Genomic DNA, 20171 nt, shown 5'->3' with positions numbered 1-20171 from the left:
CATATGAGCAATGGGGTCTTGTGGAATTACTTAGTAATCAAACCAAGGAAGTGATCCGGGAGTAACATTACAGTTAGTGATATGTGAAGAAGGCTGGTGCCTAGCATTTATCTGTCATCTCTTCTGTCCCATCTCAACTTTCCTCTAGTGATGTAAACCAAATTCTGGTAAACTGCATTCTTATGTCAGGACAGGAAGGGTGCTTCTTTTTCTATACTTCAAAGACTAAATACAATGCTTTCTGTGTGGAAGCATATAAATTTTCATTCAGAAAATTTTAAAGAGACTGTATTTACTTTATTATAAACATAGAATGTTTTTAAACTTATGCAGAACAGAAATGATCATTCTATAAAATAACTTAGTAATAAGCTATTAAAATTTGCAGAGGTTTGAAATATACACATTACTAAGAATCTTCAAATTTTTAATGTCAAATATTTCTATTCATAAAGTAGTAGATAAATGCAGTATAACTGGTTTAACACTCTATAAATGTTTTTTAAATACTTTGTAAAATAAAAATATTTCATTTATATGTTAAAATAGAAGCGGCGGGGCTGCGTCCCCAGCACCATGGCCGCCTGCTAGCTCATGCCCGAAATAACAACACACAAACTGTATTCATTTAAAGACTGCTTGGCCCATTTCTATCTAGCCTCTTCTAGGCTAATTCTCGCACCTGGACTAGCCCATTTCTAATAATGTTTGTAAGCACCCCAAGGTGCACTTACCGGGAAGATTCTAGCCTACGTCCATCCTGGGTCGGAGCTGCCTGGGAGAGCGAAGCAGGGCCTCTGCTCCAGAGAGCAGAGCTGTCGAGTCTGTCGGAGGAGTCTTACCTCACTTCCTCTTCCTCCTGTTTACTCCTCCCACCTATGTTTTAACCTATCAGGGCAAGCAGTTTCTTTATTTAATTAACCAATGAAATCAACAGATTGATATATGACACTCCCACATCACTTCCCCTTTTTCTGTTTAAACAAAAAAAAAGAAGGCTTTAACTTTAATGGATCAAAATTACATATAACAAAACAGTTATCAAGTAAAAATTACAATAATCTATATCATAACTAAGGAAAACTATAACTAACTATTCTTTAACTCCATCAAAGACTCCAGAAAGATATACTATTACCTAAGCAAACAAGAAATCCAAAACTCTAGAAATGACAGAGACATATCGCTGCCTGGACAGTCACCCAAAGTTCCTCTGTACCGTTGGGGCATCCATCTTCGGCCTACAGGCCCATAGTTTCCAGCAGACATTTCCACAAAGCAGGAAATTTCAAAGGCAGGCTCTATCTGCTTGTCCTGAAAAATGTCTTGCAGACTCTTTCATGAATCAGGAACCCCAAAAGGTCATCTCACCTTTAGGCAAGTTCAGTAGTCCTCTCTCTGAGGGTTCTCTGTGTCCAGTTTATGCATTAGTCCAGGCAAGAGCAGTTTCTTGCCCAAATGGCTATCAAACTCCATAAGGATCCTCTTCGATGCCCATCTTCCTCTTGAAGTAGCTGGTGCTGCCAGGAGCAGACGTGTCTCATAGTCATGAAAAGCCCTAAGTTATTAAAATATTTAATAGCATATTCCATAGTCTTTGAAAAATATGAAGAATGCCTATCTAAAATATATCTATGCACATCTAGAAAATATTAACCAACATAACTACAAACTTGACTATTATGATTATCTATTAACAATCTATATTTCTAATTATACATTTTTAAATGTACTACACAATCACAACCTTATCTTCTGTGTCAAGCATGATGGCAGTCTTAATTATAGTCATTTATTAATAGGATATGGGGTTGGAAAACATGAGACTTTTGACAATAAAGCTATTGGTAGTTCAGGATTCTTTTATATATTTTCCCAGTGAATATACCATGAAAATGGCATGTTTTCAAATTTATATTTACATTTATTGTAAAAATTCAAAAGAATTGAATTTTGTAGTTTTGTGGGAGTAGGGGAAGCCTATAATGTTTTTATTATATAAACCTGATTCTTAACAATGTCCTAAATTTAGGTAGTATGCAGCTACCTAAGCTCATATGATAGGCATTCCATAGTTTTATCAGTGAGTTATTTTCTGACACATAAAGTGAATTTTCAGTTGTGCTGGAATAAATATTTTAGTTTTGTATAGGAAGGGCTGTGACTGTTTGAGAAAATTAATATGATTTCCTTATAGATAAAGTTTTGATCGTTGGTATAAGAAATGCACTGATTTTCCTGAGTCATTTCTGCTCAAGTCCAAACTAAGTTAGGTTTGAGCAGGGTCATGCTTTGTTCATTCTAAAATATTTCAGTATCCATCCATTAGATACTTGTTATGTAAAATGAATTTGCATTAATTCTCCTATATTTGCTATACTCACATGTATATTTGGGGGCAGTTATTCAAACAAAAATAAATTTAAATTTAAATGTTTCATACTTAATCTTAAACATAGTTATGTACTTTATAAAATAGATATTCTGAGAATTTTGTTTTTAATAAAATAATCAACTATAATTTTAAAATGTTATTTTGTGTTTCAATTTTACATATATTTTCATTTAATTTTAATAATTTCCTTTTTTCTTGTATTTTTTTGGTCTGTTGTCTGTTTTGTCTAATGCATGTCCAGGGTTCTAAGGTTAGTATTACTTTTGCAGTAATTTTTAGGTTTTTTAGTTTTAAATTTTATTTTTAATTGTGAAAATTTTAATTGGTTATATTTTGAGTTTTCATATCATCATTTAATCAGACATATCTTTGTGTATTTTAAAAATTTATAAAAAGGATTATTTTTCAATACACCAATGTATTTGTTTTATTAATAACAACAATAAATATCATAATATAGTGAAGACAATGTAAATAGAGTCTTGTGTGCAATCAGATTTGAATTCCAATTATAGGAAATTGGATGAGATATATATATTTAGATTTATTAAGAATTATATTAAATGCATTTTAACATAGGCTGCTTATATACCATGTAAATAATTATTAACAGAATGGGATAAGAATTATTTTATAAGTTATTACTCATGTTAAGAAAACATTTTACTTTTAATTTTGATATTTTGGTAGAATATTTGGTAGAATTTGTCAAATTATATAGACAATTGAATAATTATGTAGTAATATTTGTTTCTTATTCACTATTAAAATTAGAGTATATTTCAATAGTTAGATTTGTAGATTTCAACTGGAAAATAAAGCAGTAATACAGTGAGGTAGGACTCTCAACATTTCAACAATTTAAAATAATGGAAGAATTTAAGAACATCTCTGCAGATACACTGAATTTATTGACGAGTATTAAGAATTTTTTGACTGATCTAATCGATGGCCAGTGTTTCATCCTAGAATAGTTGAAAGTAGTCTTAAAATGGATTATTTTCTTATAACTGTTAAGCTGTGGTCACAGCTTAATTTCATGCTTTGTCAAGAACAAAACACAAACAGGTACGAACCTGCATTTCCAAAGACAGTGTGAGAACAGTCATGAATCTAGTTCATCCATGCACCATGAGCTTGACTTTTGGCTAAAGTCTTTGGTTAAAGATGAGAGCAGTCAGTATAGAGTGTGTGTGTATTGTGAGAATCTTTGTGCATTTTTATTTACAAAGTATCTCTTTTCCTTGCTCCTTCTGACACTAAGAAAATTCTAGTTATAAGAAAATAAAAATAATTATAGTGTTCTTAATACAGAATGAAAATAAAGAAATGATGTAATTGCTCATAACTTACAGAATTACACATTCTAAAAAACAAAATAAATTTTAATATTTCTTCTGAAAGCTAAGAAATAGCAATTTTATCACAGGGAATATTTTAGTTAAGCTAAAGTCTAACGTTCAGCTTAACAATGCTCCTTCCTCCTTCTACAGTGAGGGTTTCATAGCTTATCAGTGAGGAATCTAAAGGATTGATTCTTTTGATCATATCAACTTTAGTCTTAGTGGATACATAAAATCCTTAGTGTTTCAGAACAGATGTCATTAGTATGTATTATAGTTTGACAGTCATCTCATTTGCTACCAAAGAAAATTGCTGTGTTTTCTTCCCATTATGCACTATGTCTGTAAGAAAGGAAAACACATCCATTTGTAAATGGAGATGACGATTTTAGAAAATAAAGGTCAATTTTATACCTCTTTTATACTAAAACAAGAATAAGAAGATAAGTGTGTTTGTCTCTAAATATCTTTGTGAAATAATATGAAGTCTTATTCAACTAATACAGTATTTTAAACTAGTACATTTTAAAAATGGGCTTTTTGTTTAAGAATAGTGGGTTGGAAAACAAAATTTGGCAAGGTCTTGTGATAGATAGTATTAATTTATTCTTTATATTCTTACTTAAACTTTTCAAACTTTTTCACCTGTACTATATGTAACATGTACCATTTTTTTTCCAATTTGAAACAAGATTAACTCTCCTTTTTTAAAGACTGAACTGGAAAACATTGAAGTGACACAAGGCATGTCAGCAGAGACAGCAGTGACGTTCCTCAGCCGCCTCATGGCTATGGTTGATGTCCTCGTGTTTGCCAGCTCTCTAAATTTTAGTGAGATTGAAGCCGAAAAAAACATGTCTTCTGGAGGATTAATGAGACAGTGCCTAAGGCTAGGTAAGTAAGCCAAGGCAATGGTCCACACTGTGTAATTAAAATGACTTGTGCCGCTCTGAGGTAGAGAAAGCACTGATTGAGGTTGTGAACCTGCATCTTAGTAACTGTCTTGTAATCCTCAGGATTACTCAGTTTTAAAACCTTGTGTCTTCCCAGTGGAGACTGCATGGACTCATTTATTGCCTCAAATATAGTCAAACATATTTAGAATTATTTAGAAATCAGTAAAACTGGTACTTATCGTTGAAGTGATTTTAATGAAGATTAGAGAACCTTGTTTATGTCCTTGGCCTGCAAACAGCTGAGGATATGGTGTATAGCAGAGCCCTGATTGAGAATGGGAGAGGCATGAGTCCAATGGCCAGTATTAATTACCAAAGAAAGGGAGGAAGGAAGTGAGAGAAATGGTAGCCCCAAATCTGTATGTTTCCTATAATAATGATTCCTTGTTATTGACAAGGAGTGTAAACTTCCTGCTGTGCAAATAGCTCTTCTGGCGGAGGGGATGCTGCCTGAAATAGAAAGGTGTGCTGTGAGAGTCATCAAGATAGGTGAAGTAAGGGCAGAGCCTTATTGCTAAACATTTTTAAAGTGTGTATGTATGATTTGTATAGCATATGTATATATGTATGTTTATATATGTGAGCATGCTTACCAATGCATGTATATGTAAAACTTAGAAGATGATGTCCAGTATCCTTCTCTATTATTTCTAACTTAATCCTTTGATAGAGTCTCTCACTACACCTGGAGCTACGGTGTCCTTTTACATTACTGGGATTACAAGTACGAGTGATGATAACTACCTTTTATATAGGTTCAAAGGATTTGTCCTCAGGTACCCATGTCTGTATAGCAAATGCTCTTACCCACTGTACCATCTTCGCAATATCCTTCAGCATTTTTAAGTTGCAAAAATTTTTACTGATACAGAACATTTGTAATAGTGACTGATAGAGGATTATAGAATTAGGAAGACTTATTTTTGGAGTTTGAAAGGTCGTGGTGATCTTTTTTTTTTTTTGAACCAGGAGTACTTGAGTATTTTATTAATATATATTTTATATGTATTGTACCTTGATTATTATATTTCATAATTTAAATTTATCTAAGTATCTGTGGCAGAAAAGTAAATATAAAGAAAAGAAAGTAAAATTTAAAACATTTTTCTATATAGCAATGTCAACAATTTATGTTAATACCTTTCTGGTTTCTTAGTTTGTTGTGTAGCTGTGAGAAACTGTTTAGAATGTCGACAGAGACAGAGAGACAGGGGAAGCAAATCTTCCCATGGAAGCAGTAAACCTCAGGAAGCTCCCCAAAGTGTGACTGCCACAGCAGCATCTAAGGTAATCAACCATTTCCTCTGTAATATGCTGTCCTTTTTATTTGTGAGAACAGTGCATTTTGATCTAGAAAATGGCATAGGCTTGATGACCTGATGCTGGCTTCTCTGCTTCTTGATTGTATCTGCAAAGTTAGCCAACCTCCTAAGATTTTCACTTGTATGTAATTAAAGAAGATACAGGTAATTTCTACTGATAGGGGTCTTAAAAATTGCATTGGCACATAGCACTGAAGATTTCTGCTTTAAATAGTTATATCTATTTTCAGAGGTCAGTCTATGAGCAAAGAACATTTTTAAATCATATGATATAGTATATAGTATATCATTTGTTTACCAAATGATATAGTATATAGTAGTTTGAAATATACTAGCAATACTTAATTACAAATTAATTCTCTTCTTGTGTTTAACTGACACGTGACATCGCGTGCACACTCGTGACTTTGAAGGTTTGTATGATTGCTCTGTATTTAACTCCACAGTACCTTTTCTTGGTTGTGACCTTTCATACATATAGACCTCATCAACTCATCTAAAGATTTTGACTTCTTAAACTTCTGTATAATTTCCTTATCTTGAATTATGTTTCCTTTCTTTTACATATCTTAAATGTATTCATATAGGTCATCTTATGTGCTGCTTTCTCAGGACAAAGTTTTTTCATACCATTGTTGTGCCCTCATCTAGAGACAATTCCTTTAGTTTCAATAAAACCAACATGTCTCTTTATCACTCACTGCACTTGTAATTAAATGTTCAGCATTGACACAGTAACTTTTTGCTCAACAATTGAAGACATAACATAGAACATGATTGGTTTTCTAAGTTTCACGGCTCTGTATTGCTATAGTTTCTGCTAAGCCAACTGCACATGCATAAAGTCTATTAGTTATTTACAGTGCTATAGCATCTTTTCCTGTTCACTGCTGTCATAGAAATATGACCCACATATTATTTTACTGCTGACAAGATCCCATAGTGATCTTCATTGCTTGGGAAATATTACTGTGTCAGCAGTCTGGCTCATAATCACTGCATAGACATTAAAGGGCTAGTTACTAGAGGGTGGTGACCATATCTTGTACATCTCTGTGCCTTCAGAGCATTTGTGGTACTGTAGGTTGTAAAGAAATGTTTTTGAGGTGTATTCTGGCTCCTGCTACTTAGCATAGAAGATTCTGAGACAAATTTTCTTGTCTTCCATATCTTAATTATCTAGTATCTTAAAGTGAATGAGAATCTTAACTTAAATGAAGATTGTTTAATTAAAATGCAAAAATACTGTATTAAAGTACATAGAGGTTCCTGGGGTTGATGAACATTCAGGTGTTACTGATGCTCCTTGCTTCTCTTAACACTAGAAGAGTGTAACTAGTCAACTGCTTGAGAGAGGCTTAGGTCTTGGACTATGCCCTTTCTTTCTTTCTTTCTTTCTTTCTTTCTTTCTTTCTTTCTTTCTTTTTTTAATTTAATTAATTATTTTACATCTCAACCGCAGTTTCCCCTCCCTCATCTCCTCCCATTCTCTTCTGCTGCCCCAATCCACTCCTCTGTTTCTGTTCAGAAATGGGCAAGACTCCCGTGGGTATCAACAAAGCATGGCATATGAAGTTGCAGTAAGATTAAGTATCTCCTTTTATATTAAGGTTAATCAAGGCCATTTAGTATGAAGAATAGGTTCTAAAAAACCAGCCAAAGCATGGGGACTGCTCCTGCTAGGAATCCCACAAATAGACCAAGCTACAGAACTCTGAGAAATATGTGGAGGCTTATGTCTGTCGCAGATGGATAACTACCCCAGTTGTCATCAGAGAGCCTTCATTCAGTAACTGAAGGAAACAGAAGCAGAAACCCATAGCCAAACATTAGGCCAAGCTCAGGGAATCCTGCTGAAGAGAGGGAAGGTGGATTGTAGGAGCTAGATGGGTCAAGAACATCACAAGAAAACTCAGAAAACAAATAACCTGGCTCATAGGTACTCACAGAGTCTGAATCATCAACCAGGGAGCCTGTACTTTTCTTACCAAATAAACATCAGTGGGTAACAGGAAGTCTTTAGAATCCTCAAACTAAATTGTGGTTCTTGTTTTATGTAGACAGCATACCCAGTGAGACAGAAATTTGTGTTGTTTGGTTGTGTTAGTGAGTGTGTCTCTGGCAATGAAAAGTAAGTAAGTGGTGATACTGGACTATTAGAAAAATATTTGACTTGTTAGCAAAGTACATCAGTACAGAGAATCAAAATGAGTTTTATGCATGCATTTCATACACAGCTATTTAGACAGTAAACCATAGTTGATTTCTGATCTAGTAGAATGACTTTCTAGAACAAACGTGGACACACTTGCATGCATGCTCTATCTCCATAGAGCCTCATTTTCATATTGTGTAAACACGGAGCAGCAATTTAAACTTGTCCTCTCATACCCTTTCCAAGGTCAACTGAGATTAAGGGACTCTTTATAAAATGTAAAATGGTACACATATTAAAATGTTTAATTTCTGTGCTGTAAATTGATCTATGCTATAAATTATATGCAACTTTTCATAATTATCTCATGCTAAAAGCATTAGGTTATCATTTAGGTAATCTAGGTGAATTTTAGAGTAGTTGCAATTTCACATAGAATGGATATACTTGATGATTTTAGTGGAAACCTTTTCCCATGCCATGTTCCACAGGAGCTTCACAGCCTCCTTTAGGGGTGAAACACCACAGTGGTGGCTGTAGGGAAGTAGTAGTTGGTCAGCAAGCACATCCCTGTTTTGCACAAAGCACACATTTGCATTTTATATACATACAGTGTCAGGTTTATTCCAAAGCATTTCTAGTACATTGAGTAATTGAAAAAGCACTAGAATTAGCCAAAGTAACTTGGTACACTTTCTAATTTATGTTATGAATATATTATCTAAAATCCTTAGATTTTTGTTTCTTCAACTAGAAAACCTTTCAATGATATATTCTTTAATGTCTATCTACTATAGTGAGCTATGACTAAGTTAATTTTAGAGCTTACCTTTTAAAATTGATCATATGTAATTTTATGTGTAATTGCATAATGTTTCATAACAATATTTTAATCTCATACATGTATATGCATGATGAATAAATCATCAGAATTAAAGGCATTATTAACTGGGAATTTTAGTAACAAGCATTAACCCACAGACTTGCACTCAGTCTTTCTAAAAGGCCAGACCATTTTTTTCCTACACAGCCTTACCTACACTTACGAGACCGTAGAGGCACCTGTGTTGATAGCAGATAAGAACACTGAGAAGAGAGAGCATGACAAGCAGAGAGCAGAAAATAAACTCCTCCCAGTTTTGCTGTCACTAATTTCTAACTCTGTGAGGAGGCAGGAAATGGTGTGGGAAGATCAGCCTAATATAGAAAATACTATAAATGATGCTTATCAATAATTTTCCAGAATATGGTATTTATCAATATTTTTCTTTTGTTTTCAAGACTCCCTTAGAAAATGTTCCAGGTAATCTTTCTCCTATCAAGGATCCCGATAGACTTCTTCAGGACGTTGATATCAATCGCCTTCGTGCTGTCGTATTTCGAGATGTGGTAAGTTTTAAATCTGCTTGACTTCTTTGCAAAAACAAACAAAAAGCAAACCATATCAACCAACTTGCATGGTCATTTGTTGTTAATCAATGTAAAATTTGTAAAGAGTTGCTATTGCTACCAACTGTCTTGTTGTCTGGATATATTGCATTCTTCTGATAGTAAAATAGTTGGACATTATTTTTTCCAAAAGCTTATTGATAGTTTACTTTTGAAAAATGGTATGGATGCATACAGAGCTGGGAAAATAGCTCACTGGGTAAAGTTCCTGCTGCAGAAACACGAGGACATGAATTCAGATCCTCTGGGCCTATATAGAATCTAGGCATGGTGCTGCACTTCTGTAACACTATTGCTGGAGGTGCAGGTGAGGTTTCTCAGATTCAGTGAGAACCTCTGCCTCAAAAAATACAGAATGATAGAAGACACTCAATGTCTTCACATGCGCACTCAAAGGTAAGCAGACACACACATATACTATTGCTTACACAAATGATAAGGAATTTTGAGATTTATTTTATATTCTAAGATTAGAGATAGCCTTATGTTTGACTTTCTCTTAGGTCATCTGGTCCTGCCTTTATATTCTTTACTCCATTTCCATATAATGAATATTTCATTATTCTCAATGTTCCTTTAAGTAGACATAAAAAGTTACTGTATCAGGCATTAATAATGTAAGTTGCCTTTGGGAATGGGAGGATATTTTCTTTTATTTAAAAATTATTTATTATTGTAAATATATGTGCTCATGATGCATTTGAAGGGACTTATCAATATCACAGAGCATATGTGGAGGTTCTAGGACAACTTTGTGGAGCCCATTCTTCTCCCTTTTTGAGGAGTTGCAAGGATTATACCCAGATTTCCAGGCTAAGCAGTAAAAGCTTTTACCATTGAACCCTCTCACTGGCCCCTACTTTCACAAATGAAGGCATCTGCAGGAATCTCAATTAGAGAAGGCTTAATAACATTCAAAAAAAAATAATGTAAGGAGGGGTTAATGAACTCTCTACTCCGTGACTGCTTACTCAAGACAACTAAAAATAAGATTGACCTTTTCATGAATTTCATGTAGGAATACAGTGTTTCCCAGCAGATTAAGCAATAATAACAGTTTTAAATATAGGCATTATTAGCCATCCAGATTAGATCCTGTTGTTTTAATTATGGTTAATGATTCAAGAAATATTTAAAGAAGTCTATGTTTGAAATGTATATATAATAATCAGTTAAATAGAGTGCTTTGTTGTTTACAATGTCATTGAGACTAAGCCATGTGGTGTGATGTTTCATGCTGTGGATATATGATAGAAAAATGTTGATTCTTATCAATCATTTGGAAAATGAACAGCCCAAAAGATAAATAGGAAAACATAACACATGTAAGCAATAAATGCAAAATATATAATGTAATTCAACAGCGTGATTAAAGTATCATCAGTAGACAATAGAGTGAAAATTAAGATGAAATATTTTCAGTATTAAATGAACTAACAACTTAAATGATAATGCTTAGCACTGGAAGAGTGGAGGAATCAGGCTCTTTTATGTAATCATTCTATATAAGGATAAATTGGACAACCTTTTGTGTAGTTCTTCACTAATACATTTAGGGAAAAGAAAAAAACTCTTTCCAATACACTAGCAACTATTCTTGAAGTTATGCAACAGTATGCTTGAGCAATAAGGATCAGGCAGGTCTGCATGTGATTGACAACACACATGTAGAGTCAGAGTGTCCTTTTCGATCACTGCACTTCTTGATTGTAAATGCATCTCTCACATATAATAATCTGGGACCTTGGAAGTGTTTTTGCAATTGTTAGTATGTTAGTTGATTGTATTTGTAAATGCTAAGAATTTTACTTTACTTTCAAAGTTTTTATAAAACAACAGTCACATTTTGTTTCTTTAGTTTCTGAAATATATAAGACCTCAGATTAGGTTTTAGGAAATCTATATATGCACATTACCTTTCTCTGTCTCTGTGTGTGTGTGTGTGTGAGAGAGAGAGAGAGAGAGAGAGAGAGAGAGAGAGAGAGAGAGAGAGAGAGAGAGAAAGAGAGAGAGAGAGACTGTGTGCTTTCAGAGGACAAATAATTGAGTATTTGGCAGCAATTTCAAGGCAGGAGCTTTTGTGCTTTCCCCAGGATTACCCAGCTGTTTTGCTTTTCATAATGTCGTTTTTAGTATTATAGACTAAATATGTGTATATTCAGATTTAAATTTAGAGATTGTGATTATTGTGTTCCTAAGGAGTTCTGAGGGTGTGTGGGGGCAGTGAAAGAAAGTATATATTACCCGTATAGAAGGAGAAGAATTTGCTATGTAAAATGAAAACATTGCTTAAAAACAATCCGGTCAGTTAGATGACTCAGCAGCTTGTAGAGGTGCTTGCTTGCAGTCCTACATTTAGATGCAAAGACAGCTCTTTACATGCCAGTTAGGAAGAAAATGTTTTAATTTGGCTACCACTGCCGTTCATAGTGGTGCTTCTACCATAGCTTGTTTTCATTTATTCTGCATTTATTTATTAAATGTTCTCCAGTTGCGTGGAGCAGAATTTCCTGTGGTAGAACAGAAGCATTGTGGGAAATAGGGTCTATTATAGCTTGGGCTGTATGTGACTTTATGCTCGGCTGGAGTTTTTGTTAGTTGAATTGTACTTTATTTGTAATAACAGTTTAGTGTTTAGGGTTTTGTGTGTGTGTGTGTGTGTTTGTGTGTGTGTGTGTGTATCCCCCTTCTGTTTGTATTAGTCCTTCTGCATAGAAATAATAGCAGTATGCACTTAAAATACTTCATAAAATGTGTATCTCTGTAAAGCTTTTGTCACTCACAGCATGTAGAAGATTAAATTTACCATACTTCAGAATAAATTCTATCATTTTTATCATTTTCTTTGTTACTATGCTAAATCTCTTTCAACATAACAAGTCACCAGTAAATAGATGTCGTTTTTTTCTGACAAATGTACATAAATTCTGAATCATATTAGAATTTTGCTTAAATGACATAGTAAATATAGAAACTATTCATTAATTAACTAGAATCAAATGAGTTTTCTTTTTTTTTTTTATTTCTGTCCTCTCCAGTGTTTTGGTTTGGAAACACCAGTTTCCAAAAAACCTGATGAAAGGTTTACAAGATGTGGTCTAACAAGGAGTATTGAGAAGTCTTCTAGTTTAGCCTTCATGTTATTTTTCCCAGAGATGCTTATTTCAGCTTTTGGCTATAGGCAGCTCAGGGTATTTTTGGGAAACAAGCCTGCTACAATGTTTTCTTTCCTAGGAGACCTCAGTGCCTCTCCAAACTATTGTCCTATATTTTCAGACATTTTCTTGCTTTACTGTACTTGGCAGAACACCATTTCATCGTTAGTTATGGAAATGAACACCTCAAATATATGTAGTATTTGAGAATTCTTTTTCCCTTCCAGAAAACTTGGATTGTTGCATCTTTTTACCTGTTAATGCAATCAGAACTTTAATTATTCATCACACATATTACCATATAACATTCTGTTTTACAATGGGATTGCATGAAATTCTTATTTTATGATTGCCATTGTCTATATTATCTCTGCCATCTTCAATCCACATATCTTCTTGCTCAGGTAGTAGAATATTTTATAGTTGTCAGTTTTTTTCTATTAACCTATCTATCTTATTTATAATGCTTAAATCTTTGTGTTTCTTAAAAAATTCAGGACAGTAATTTTTTATCTGCATGTTTTATAAGAAATTCATAGATTAAAATGGTCAGAGAAAGGGTGATGTTTTGTAGCGCATTGAACAAAATCTTATTATGTTACCTTTTAAAATTATTTTAACTTATAACTCAGATGAAGCCTTTTAGGCGTTTTGTGTGTATCTTTTTTTATTTTTGAGAGAGCTATTTATTACATATAGTATTCTGTCTGCGTGTGTACCTGCAGGCCAGAAGAGGGCGCCTGATCTCATTACAGTTGCTTGTGAGCCACCATGTGGTTGCTGAGAATTGAACTCAGGACCTCTGGAAGAGCAGCTGGTGCTCCTAACTACTCAGCTATTTCTCCAGCCCCTTGTGTGTATCTTTAACATGGTAGTTAGTAAGCAATTCAGTTATCAACTCTTAATTTTCTTTCAATTTATATTTATATTTCTGTGTGTGTTACATACAACATCTTCACACATGCTCCCATGCCATAGTGCATGGGCAAAGGTCAGAGGACAATGTCTTCTGTTACCATCTGGATGCCTAGGACCAAATGCAGGCGTCTTTATCCACTAAACCATCTTCACTGGCTCCGAAGGGTCATTTTATTTTTATTGGTGATATAAATGTGTCTGTGTTGGCCCAAAGAAGCCAGAGAGCATGTCAGATGATCAGAAGATGGAGTTTTAGATCATTTTGACCCACCAGAAGTGGGTAGTTGGCACTGGCTCTGGTCCTCTGTAAAAGGAGCAAGTGTTTTAACTACTGGGCTGTTCCCCTACCTTTCTTCCCAGCACCTGTTAAATCAAAGCTTAAAGTCCAATAACAAGAATAGTTTCTTATAGTGTGTGGGTTTATATCTTAAAATTTTTGAGTGTCAAACTGTCTTTTCATTTTACACAGGATGATAGCAAGCAGGCACAGTTCTTAGCTCTGGCCGTTGTTTACTTCATCTCTGTTCTGATGGTGTCTAAGTATCGGGACATATTAGAGCCCCAGAGAGAGACCGCGAGAACTGGAAGCCAACCAGGTAGAAACATCAGACAAGAAATAAATTCGCCAACAAGTACAGGTACTTAGTATTTAGTTCCCATTACTTGTCATTTCACTAGGATTTATCTCTTTCCTGCTCTCTCACTAACACTTCTGCATGCATGTTTGAACTGTACTTACCCATAGACGCGTCAGACACTTACAGCATTGGTGGAGATGCTGGTTCAGTATTTGTAGATCCACACAAATATACTGGATATGTCTGTATATATTTGCTATCATTCTCATATGTCAGTGCAACTTTGTGGTTACTATTTCCCATTTGTGAATAGAATACAAATCATTTGGTTATACTATTATTTACCATGCAGTGGACTCATGCTTTTCAACACATTTATTGTGAAACTTTAATGAGCATGAAAATAGGAGGTTCTCATATAGATTCTCAAGGTAACAATAAGGTAAAATACCAATCTTTACAGCCTAATTAAAAAATTCCCTCCCTCCCTTCTTTGCTCTCTCCCCTCCTCTTTTTGCTACTAAGTGAACACTTAATCCAACATCTAAATATTACATCAATTATGTAATAGGCAAACAAAGATTTTGAATTTTGTACAAGTTGGAAAAAGTTTATACAAAGTAGTTGTAACTAAAAGAGTTATGGAGAAGTAACATCAGAGACAACAGTGAGCCACCTTGGGTTATACTGGCCTCATTTGCAGGACACTTAACCTTGCAGGAGCTGCCACTGCTCTAAAGGCAGTGGTGTCTGAGGAAATGGAGCCACTGATGAATGAGGCAGAATAAAGTCTCATGCGATAGCCAATTTATACTCTAAGGGTTAAGAGACGATCACATGAGTAAAGTTCTCGTGAGGTCAAGCTGTGCACAATCACAAGGATAAGCTGCACATGGCAAAATCATGTTTTCCCATCGGGACATATAAAAGATAGTTTAAACATTTGATTGAATAACAGCAGCAAGCAATGATGAGTAATCAGAAGTAAACGCACTCCTCTCTGCTATACTTGGAAGGAGCTCGAAAACATGTTCCAAGAACAAGTCTGTGTTTTGAAGAAACTGAGGGGAAAAGACTCTTGTTTTCTCGGAGTGTTCTCACAAACACTCAGAATTCTCCTCACATAAGTCCATTCTTAGACCATGATCCAGTAATTGATTTTGCCTACTGTACTTGAGAACTATAAATATGTTTTGTGGCAGCTAATCATTTGCATTTCCTACTAAGTGTTTACATCAAGATATTTTCCTGTTGTTTGTACTGTAATCTTGATAACTCAATGGCTATTTCTTGTGAACCATGTACAGCTTTTGCTCTTCCATTCCGTTATATTTCTTGGATTAACATCTTCAAATTGTGGGTGATTAATATACTATGTTAATATTCATTGTTCTGTCATACACTAAATATTAACAGTCATACCACAATAGTGTAGTTAAATTCGTCTAAAATGTAGCATACTGTAGGTATGCTACTGGATTAATTTATACATGGGATTCTTTACTAAGTCAACACATTTGCTTTTTAAATGGATGTAATAAAAGTGAGTAGATACTTATGGTCAAACCACTGTATCTTGTTAAGGGAAATAACCACATTTGCTTTTTCTTGCTGTTGTAGAGATAAAGGATCACATTTTAGCCAGGATTTTCTTTTTGCAGGTCATACCATTTCATTATTACACTATTACTTTAATTTTATTATGCAAATTAAACATCAGTTTACCATTCAAACTGATGTCCTATTAAAGCATGAAGACTTTACTGTATGTGTCCTATATGTATAAAATGAGCACTATTATAGTGAATCTTCTAAGTCTAGTTTTCTGGTCTGTGTGTATGTTTTATGTGTGTTGCTAATCGTACTCTACTCGGTGAGTTTATCACCTACTTCCTTTCTCTTAAAGTTCCTTTTCCCGCTCTCAGAGATGTGTTCTTTAGTATTGTGTGCCTATTACAGTAATATAGAAATGTCATGAGTCTTTGGTGTGGACTATATTACTGTCATTTTCCTCCTCAAATATGGCTCCATGATTTTCTCCACAGTTGTGGTCATACCATCTATCCCTCATCCAAGTTTGAATCATGGACTCCTTGCCAAGCTAATGCCTGAGCAGAGTTTTCCCCACTCATTTTACAAAGGTAATACTGACATTGTCTCACTGCTCATTTGGTATTTTTGTTTCATGAGTTTTTTAAAATAAATATTCATGGTATAATATAAATATATAAAGAAGGTGTGTTTTATTTCTATAATGTTGCTACTGAGAACCAGGTATAGCTTTTGTTCTTGCATTCCATTATATTTTTGGTTAATATCTTCAAATGAAGAGTACTTAATGTATTATATTAATATTCACTATGCTGATGTACACTAGGTGTTAACAGTCATACCACAGTAGTGTATTTAAGTTAGGCTAAACTGTAGCAACCTGCAGATTAACTAGGAAAAACAAAAGATTGAAAGTAACTCTGGACAAACTGGCCTATGAATTATTTGACATCTAGTCAGAACATAGTCTTAATATTCTTTAAAGGAATGCAAAAATGTCTTGCATAAAAAAGTGCATGAAATTAATTGTTAAACATCCAATAATCCATTAATAAGCATGTTAAGATACTGGAAAATGCAAGCATAAGCAGAAAAAAATCATTGAACAGAAATAGATTTGTAAGCAACAATAAATGGTATGAATGAAGACATTAAAACACAGTAATTATAAGTGTATTTAAGGCTTGCTTCAAGTAATGGAAATGTGAACACAGTGAGGAGAGAATGAGCCCACATAAAGAAAAATAATGAAAAAATGTTAGAGATGAAAAATACAGCAGCCAAAGTGATGATGTTTCTGGGTCTTATTAACAAAACATTTGTTGCTAAAGAACAAGAGTTTTGTCAGGCAGAGCTCTCCCTCTAGTGGTCCCAAGATTTTCCTTGTGTGCCCACCTTGTACAACTCATGGTGTGTTGAACATGCTGGTTTTCCTCCTGTAATTAGTCCCACTGTTAGTCACATTAATATGTAAGAGTGGTAATCCAGGGTGCAAAAGAGGAATTCAGAGACACACTGTGAATTGTGAGCAAGCCCCTGACAGCAGCTTAGGAGCTAAGAGCATTGCTCAGCTAAACTCCAGCAAGAAAAATGGGAAATTGAACCCTGACCTGAGGAGGCAGTGATGTCTGCTGACGGTTGGACTGAGTTTTGAGGACACTGAGCCCCAGATGAAACCATAGTTGGAAATATCCCATACCTAACTAATAATGTCCTAGGATAACTTTAGAACAAGCAGTGCTAACAAAGTATTTTTTATCACACCTGGATGAGTTCTTATATTTTTGAGGGTTGGGGGTAATGGGCTTTTTAACACTATGAGAAATGAAAATTTTTTTGTGAAAATTAGTAATATAAACATTGTATGTGGTTTGTCTTGTGAAGAAATATATTCCCAAGTGACTGAAAATCATGTAGAGTAATTGCCAAGATTTACGGAGTGTGCTTTGGAATGTCCATGCTCATTGAGAAATTTTCACATCTGCAACAATTTAGCTTATCTGGAATACTTTGTAATGATAATAAAAAATAATTACTTTTAGGTTAATGTTGTAAACTACCAGTCTTTACCAGTCAAAAATGATCTTAACTACTGTTGTATGCAATAATGCCCTGGTGAAATTCAAGTGAAAATTCCTGTTGGTGACAACAGAACCTGCAAGTAAACACTTAGTTTTTCTGCAGAATAGGAAACCAGTGTGGTTTTACTTTTTGGAGATGAAGAGGACTGGCTTTTTGGTGAAGTTCTAAAACATTTTCATAAACCGTGTGTTTCCAAGTGGAGAATGGCACTATTTTCACATGTAGCTAGGATCAAGAACAACATGAACGCTAGAATGTAGTTGGGCATGTGGGTGCACACCTTTAAACCTAGCACTTGGGAGACAGAAGCAGATGTCTCTGATACTTTTTTCTGCTCTGCAAGTGCTTACATACATGTGTTGGACCATATATTTTACTCAGAAAGATACACTCATAAAACAATGGATACATAAATCTTTTTTAAAAAATTGTATTTCTTTTGCCATACTGTTCTTTGTTTCAACCATTTTCTTTGACTGTGCTGTACTAAAAGGAAGTTACAAATATAATTGCAGCAGCCCTTCCCTCACTGCCGTCCTCTTGAACATAGTGTCTGCTTACTTCTTTCTTCTGCTTATGGTTTATTAGAATGTGTATTCCAGAGGGTGATATGACTGATTTGTTTGATTTCTTATTATGTGATGTAGAGTGTGCTGTTTTAAGATTTATATCCAGTGTAGAATGATTGCATCATACTTCTCAGCTACCACTCACTAGATAGTTGAGTCATATTTGTGTGATAAACATTAGAACTGATTGGATACTTAAAACACATTTTCATAAATTTTATGACAACAGTATCTCACTATTAATTTTAGTTATCATATTGTAAAGTATATCTACACAATTCTATAATTGTGTCCCCTTTGACTAACATCTTCCTTGTCTCTAGTAATAATTCCATTCAGTACCCAGTGAATTGTCTTTTTCTTTTTTTAACTTATTTATTTCTTTATTAATTAATTAAAGATTTCTGTTTCTTCCCCACCGCCGCCTCCCCTTTTCCTCCCCCTCCCCCAACCAAGTCCCTCTCCCTCATCAGCCCAAAGAGCATTCAGGGTTCCCTGCCCTGTGGGAAGTCCAAGGACCACCCACCTCCATCCAGGTCTAGTGAGGTGAGCATCCAAACTGCCTAGGCTCCCACAAATCCAATAGGTGCAGTAGGATCATAAACCCATTTCCATTGTTCTTGGGGTCTCAGTAGTCCTCATTGTCCGCTATGTTCAGCGAGACCGGTTTTTACCCAGGCTTTTTCAGACCCAGGCCAGTTGGCCTTGGTGAGTTCCCGATAGAACATCCCCTTTGTCTCAGTGTTTGGGTGCACCCCTCGTGGTCCTGAGTTCCTTGCTCGTGCTCTCTCTCCTGGTGCTCCTGATTTGGACCTTGAGATTTCAGTCCGGTGCTCCAATGTGGGTCTCTGTCTCTGTCTCCTTTCATCGCTTGCATGTAGGATTGAGAACATGTGGTATTCATCCATTCACATCTGCTTTCATAAGCTCATTTTAGACAGTGCCCTTGACTTTGTCTACTTTGTCACAAGTAATGGGTTTTACTGGTGTTTTGTGGTTGAATAATAATATTTGATCGTGTCTATGTACCTCATCTTTTCTGTGAGGTACATATACACAGTCCTCTGTTTACTTCACATCTTGAACATTGTGAAGAGCATTGTATATCTCTTTGAATTACTGATTTCCATTGCTTTGTACATAAAACCTAGACATAATTGCTGGTGGCTTTGGTGGTCCTACTTTATCTATTTTTATTTAGACGTACCTTGCTTACTTTATCTACAATGCCTAGACTAATTCACATTGCCAGCAACAGTGGAGTTTCTTTATCTGTGTGATGTCGTGCTTCATCATTTTGATTATACCGTTCCATCTAGCTAGGTGATAGCTCATTGTGGTTTTAGTTGTTGTTTCTAGTTGATTATGATATGCATTTTGTCATGAACAACTTTTCATCGTTTTAATTTCTAAATATATCTTTTCAGATTCTATAACCATGTTAGAAGTTGTTTTTATTATGTTATTGTTACAGAGTTCTTTTAGTTGCGTCTATTTTGAATTTTTCTCTTTCTATTGGTTGTTTATTCTCTCTTACTTTGATTATTTGCTTGTTTGTTTGTTTATTGCTATTCAGAAGATATTTTCTACTCTGTCTGCCCCTTCTGTTGTTGCCCATGTTTCTGCTCATTTTTAAAAATATCTTTTTTTTTAAATATAATTTTTTTATTGAAAAAAAAAGATTTCCGCCTCCTCCCC

At 34.7% G+C, this 20171-nt stretch overlaps 1 protein-coding gene across 4 annotated transcripts in view; it reads left to right on the top strand.

Annotated features, from left to right (window-relative positions):
* The window catches only part of Nbea (neurobeachin), a 467863-nt gene that overhangs the window by 133884 nt on the left and 313808 nt on the right, over positions 1-20171 (top strand). For all 4 annotated transcript variants that reach the window (XM_050120186.1, XM_050120187.1, XM_050120185.1 and 1 more), the window contains 5 exons: positions 4452-4632; positions 5851-5981; positions 9453-9560; positions 14163-14331; positions 16317-16412. In XM_050120186.1, coding sequence (XP_049976143.1) covers positions 4452-4632; positions 5851-5981; positions 9453-9560; positions 14163-14331; positions 16317-16412 — 685 coding nt within the window. The remainder of the gene's footprint in view (positions 1-4451; positions 4633-5850; positions 5982-9452; positions 9561-14162; positions 14332-16316; positions 16413-20171) is intronic.

This window comes from Alexandromys fortis, unplaced genomic scaffold (genome assembly GCF_014885135.2).
Source record: "Alexandromys fortis isolate MF-2015 unplaced genomic scaffold, M_Fortis_MF-2015_v1.1 scaffold_172, whole genome shotgun sequence".
NCBI lineage: Eukaryota > Metazoa > Chordata > Mammalia > Rodentia > Cricetidae > Alexandromys > Alexandromys fortis.
Note: the sequence above shows the minus strand (reverse complement) of the source record. Positions and strands in the feature narration are given on the sequence as shown.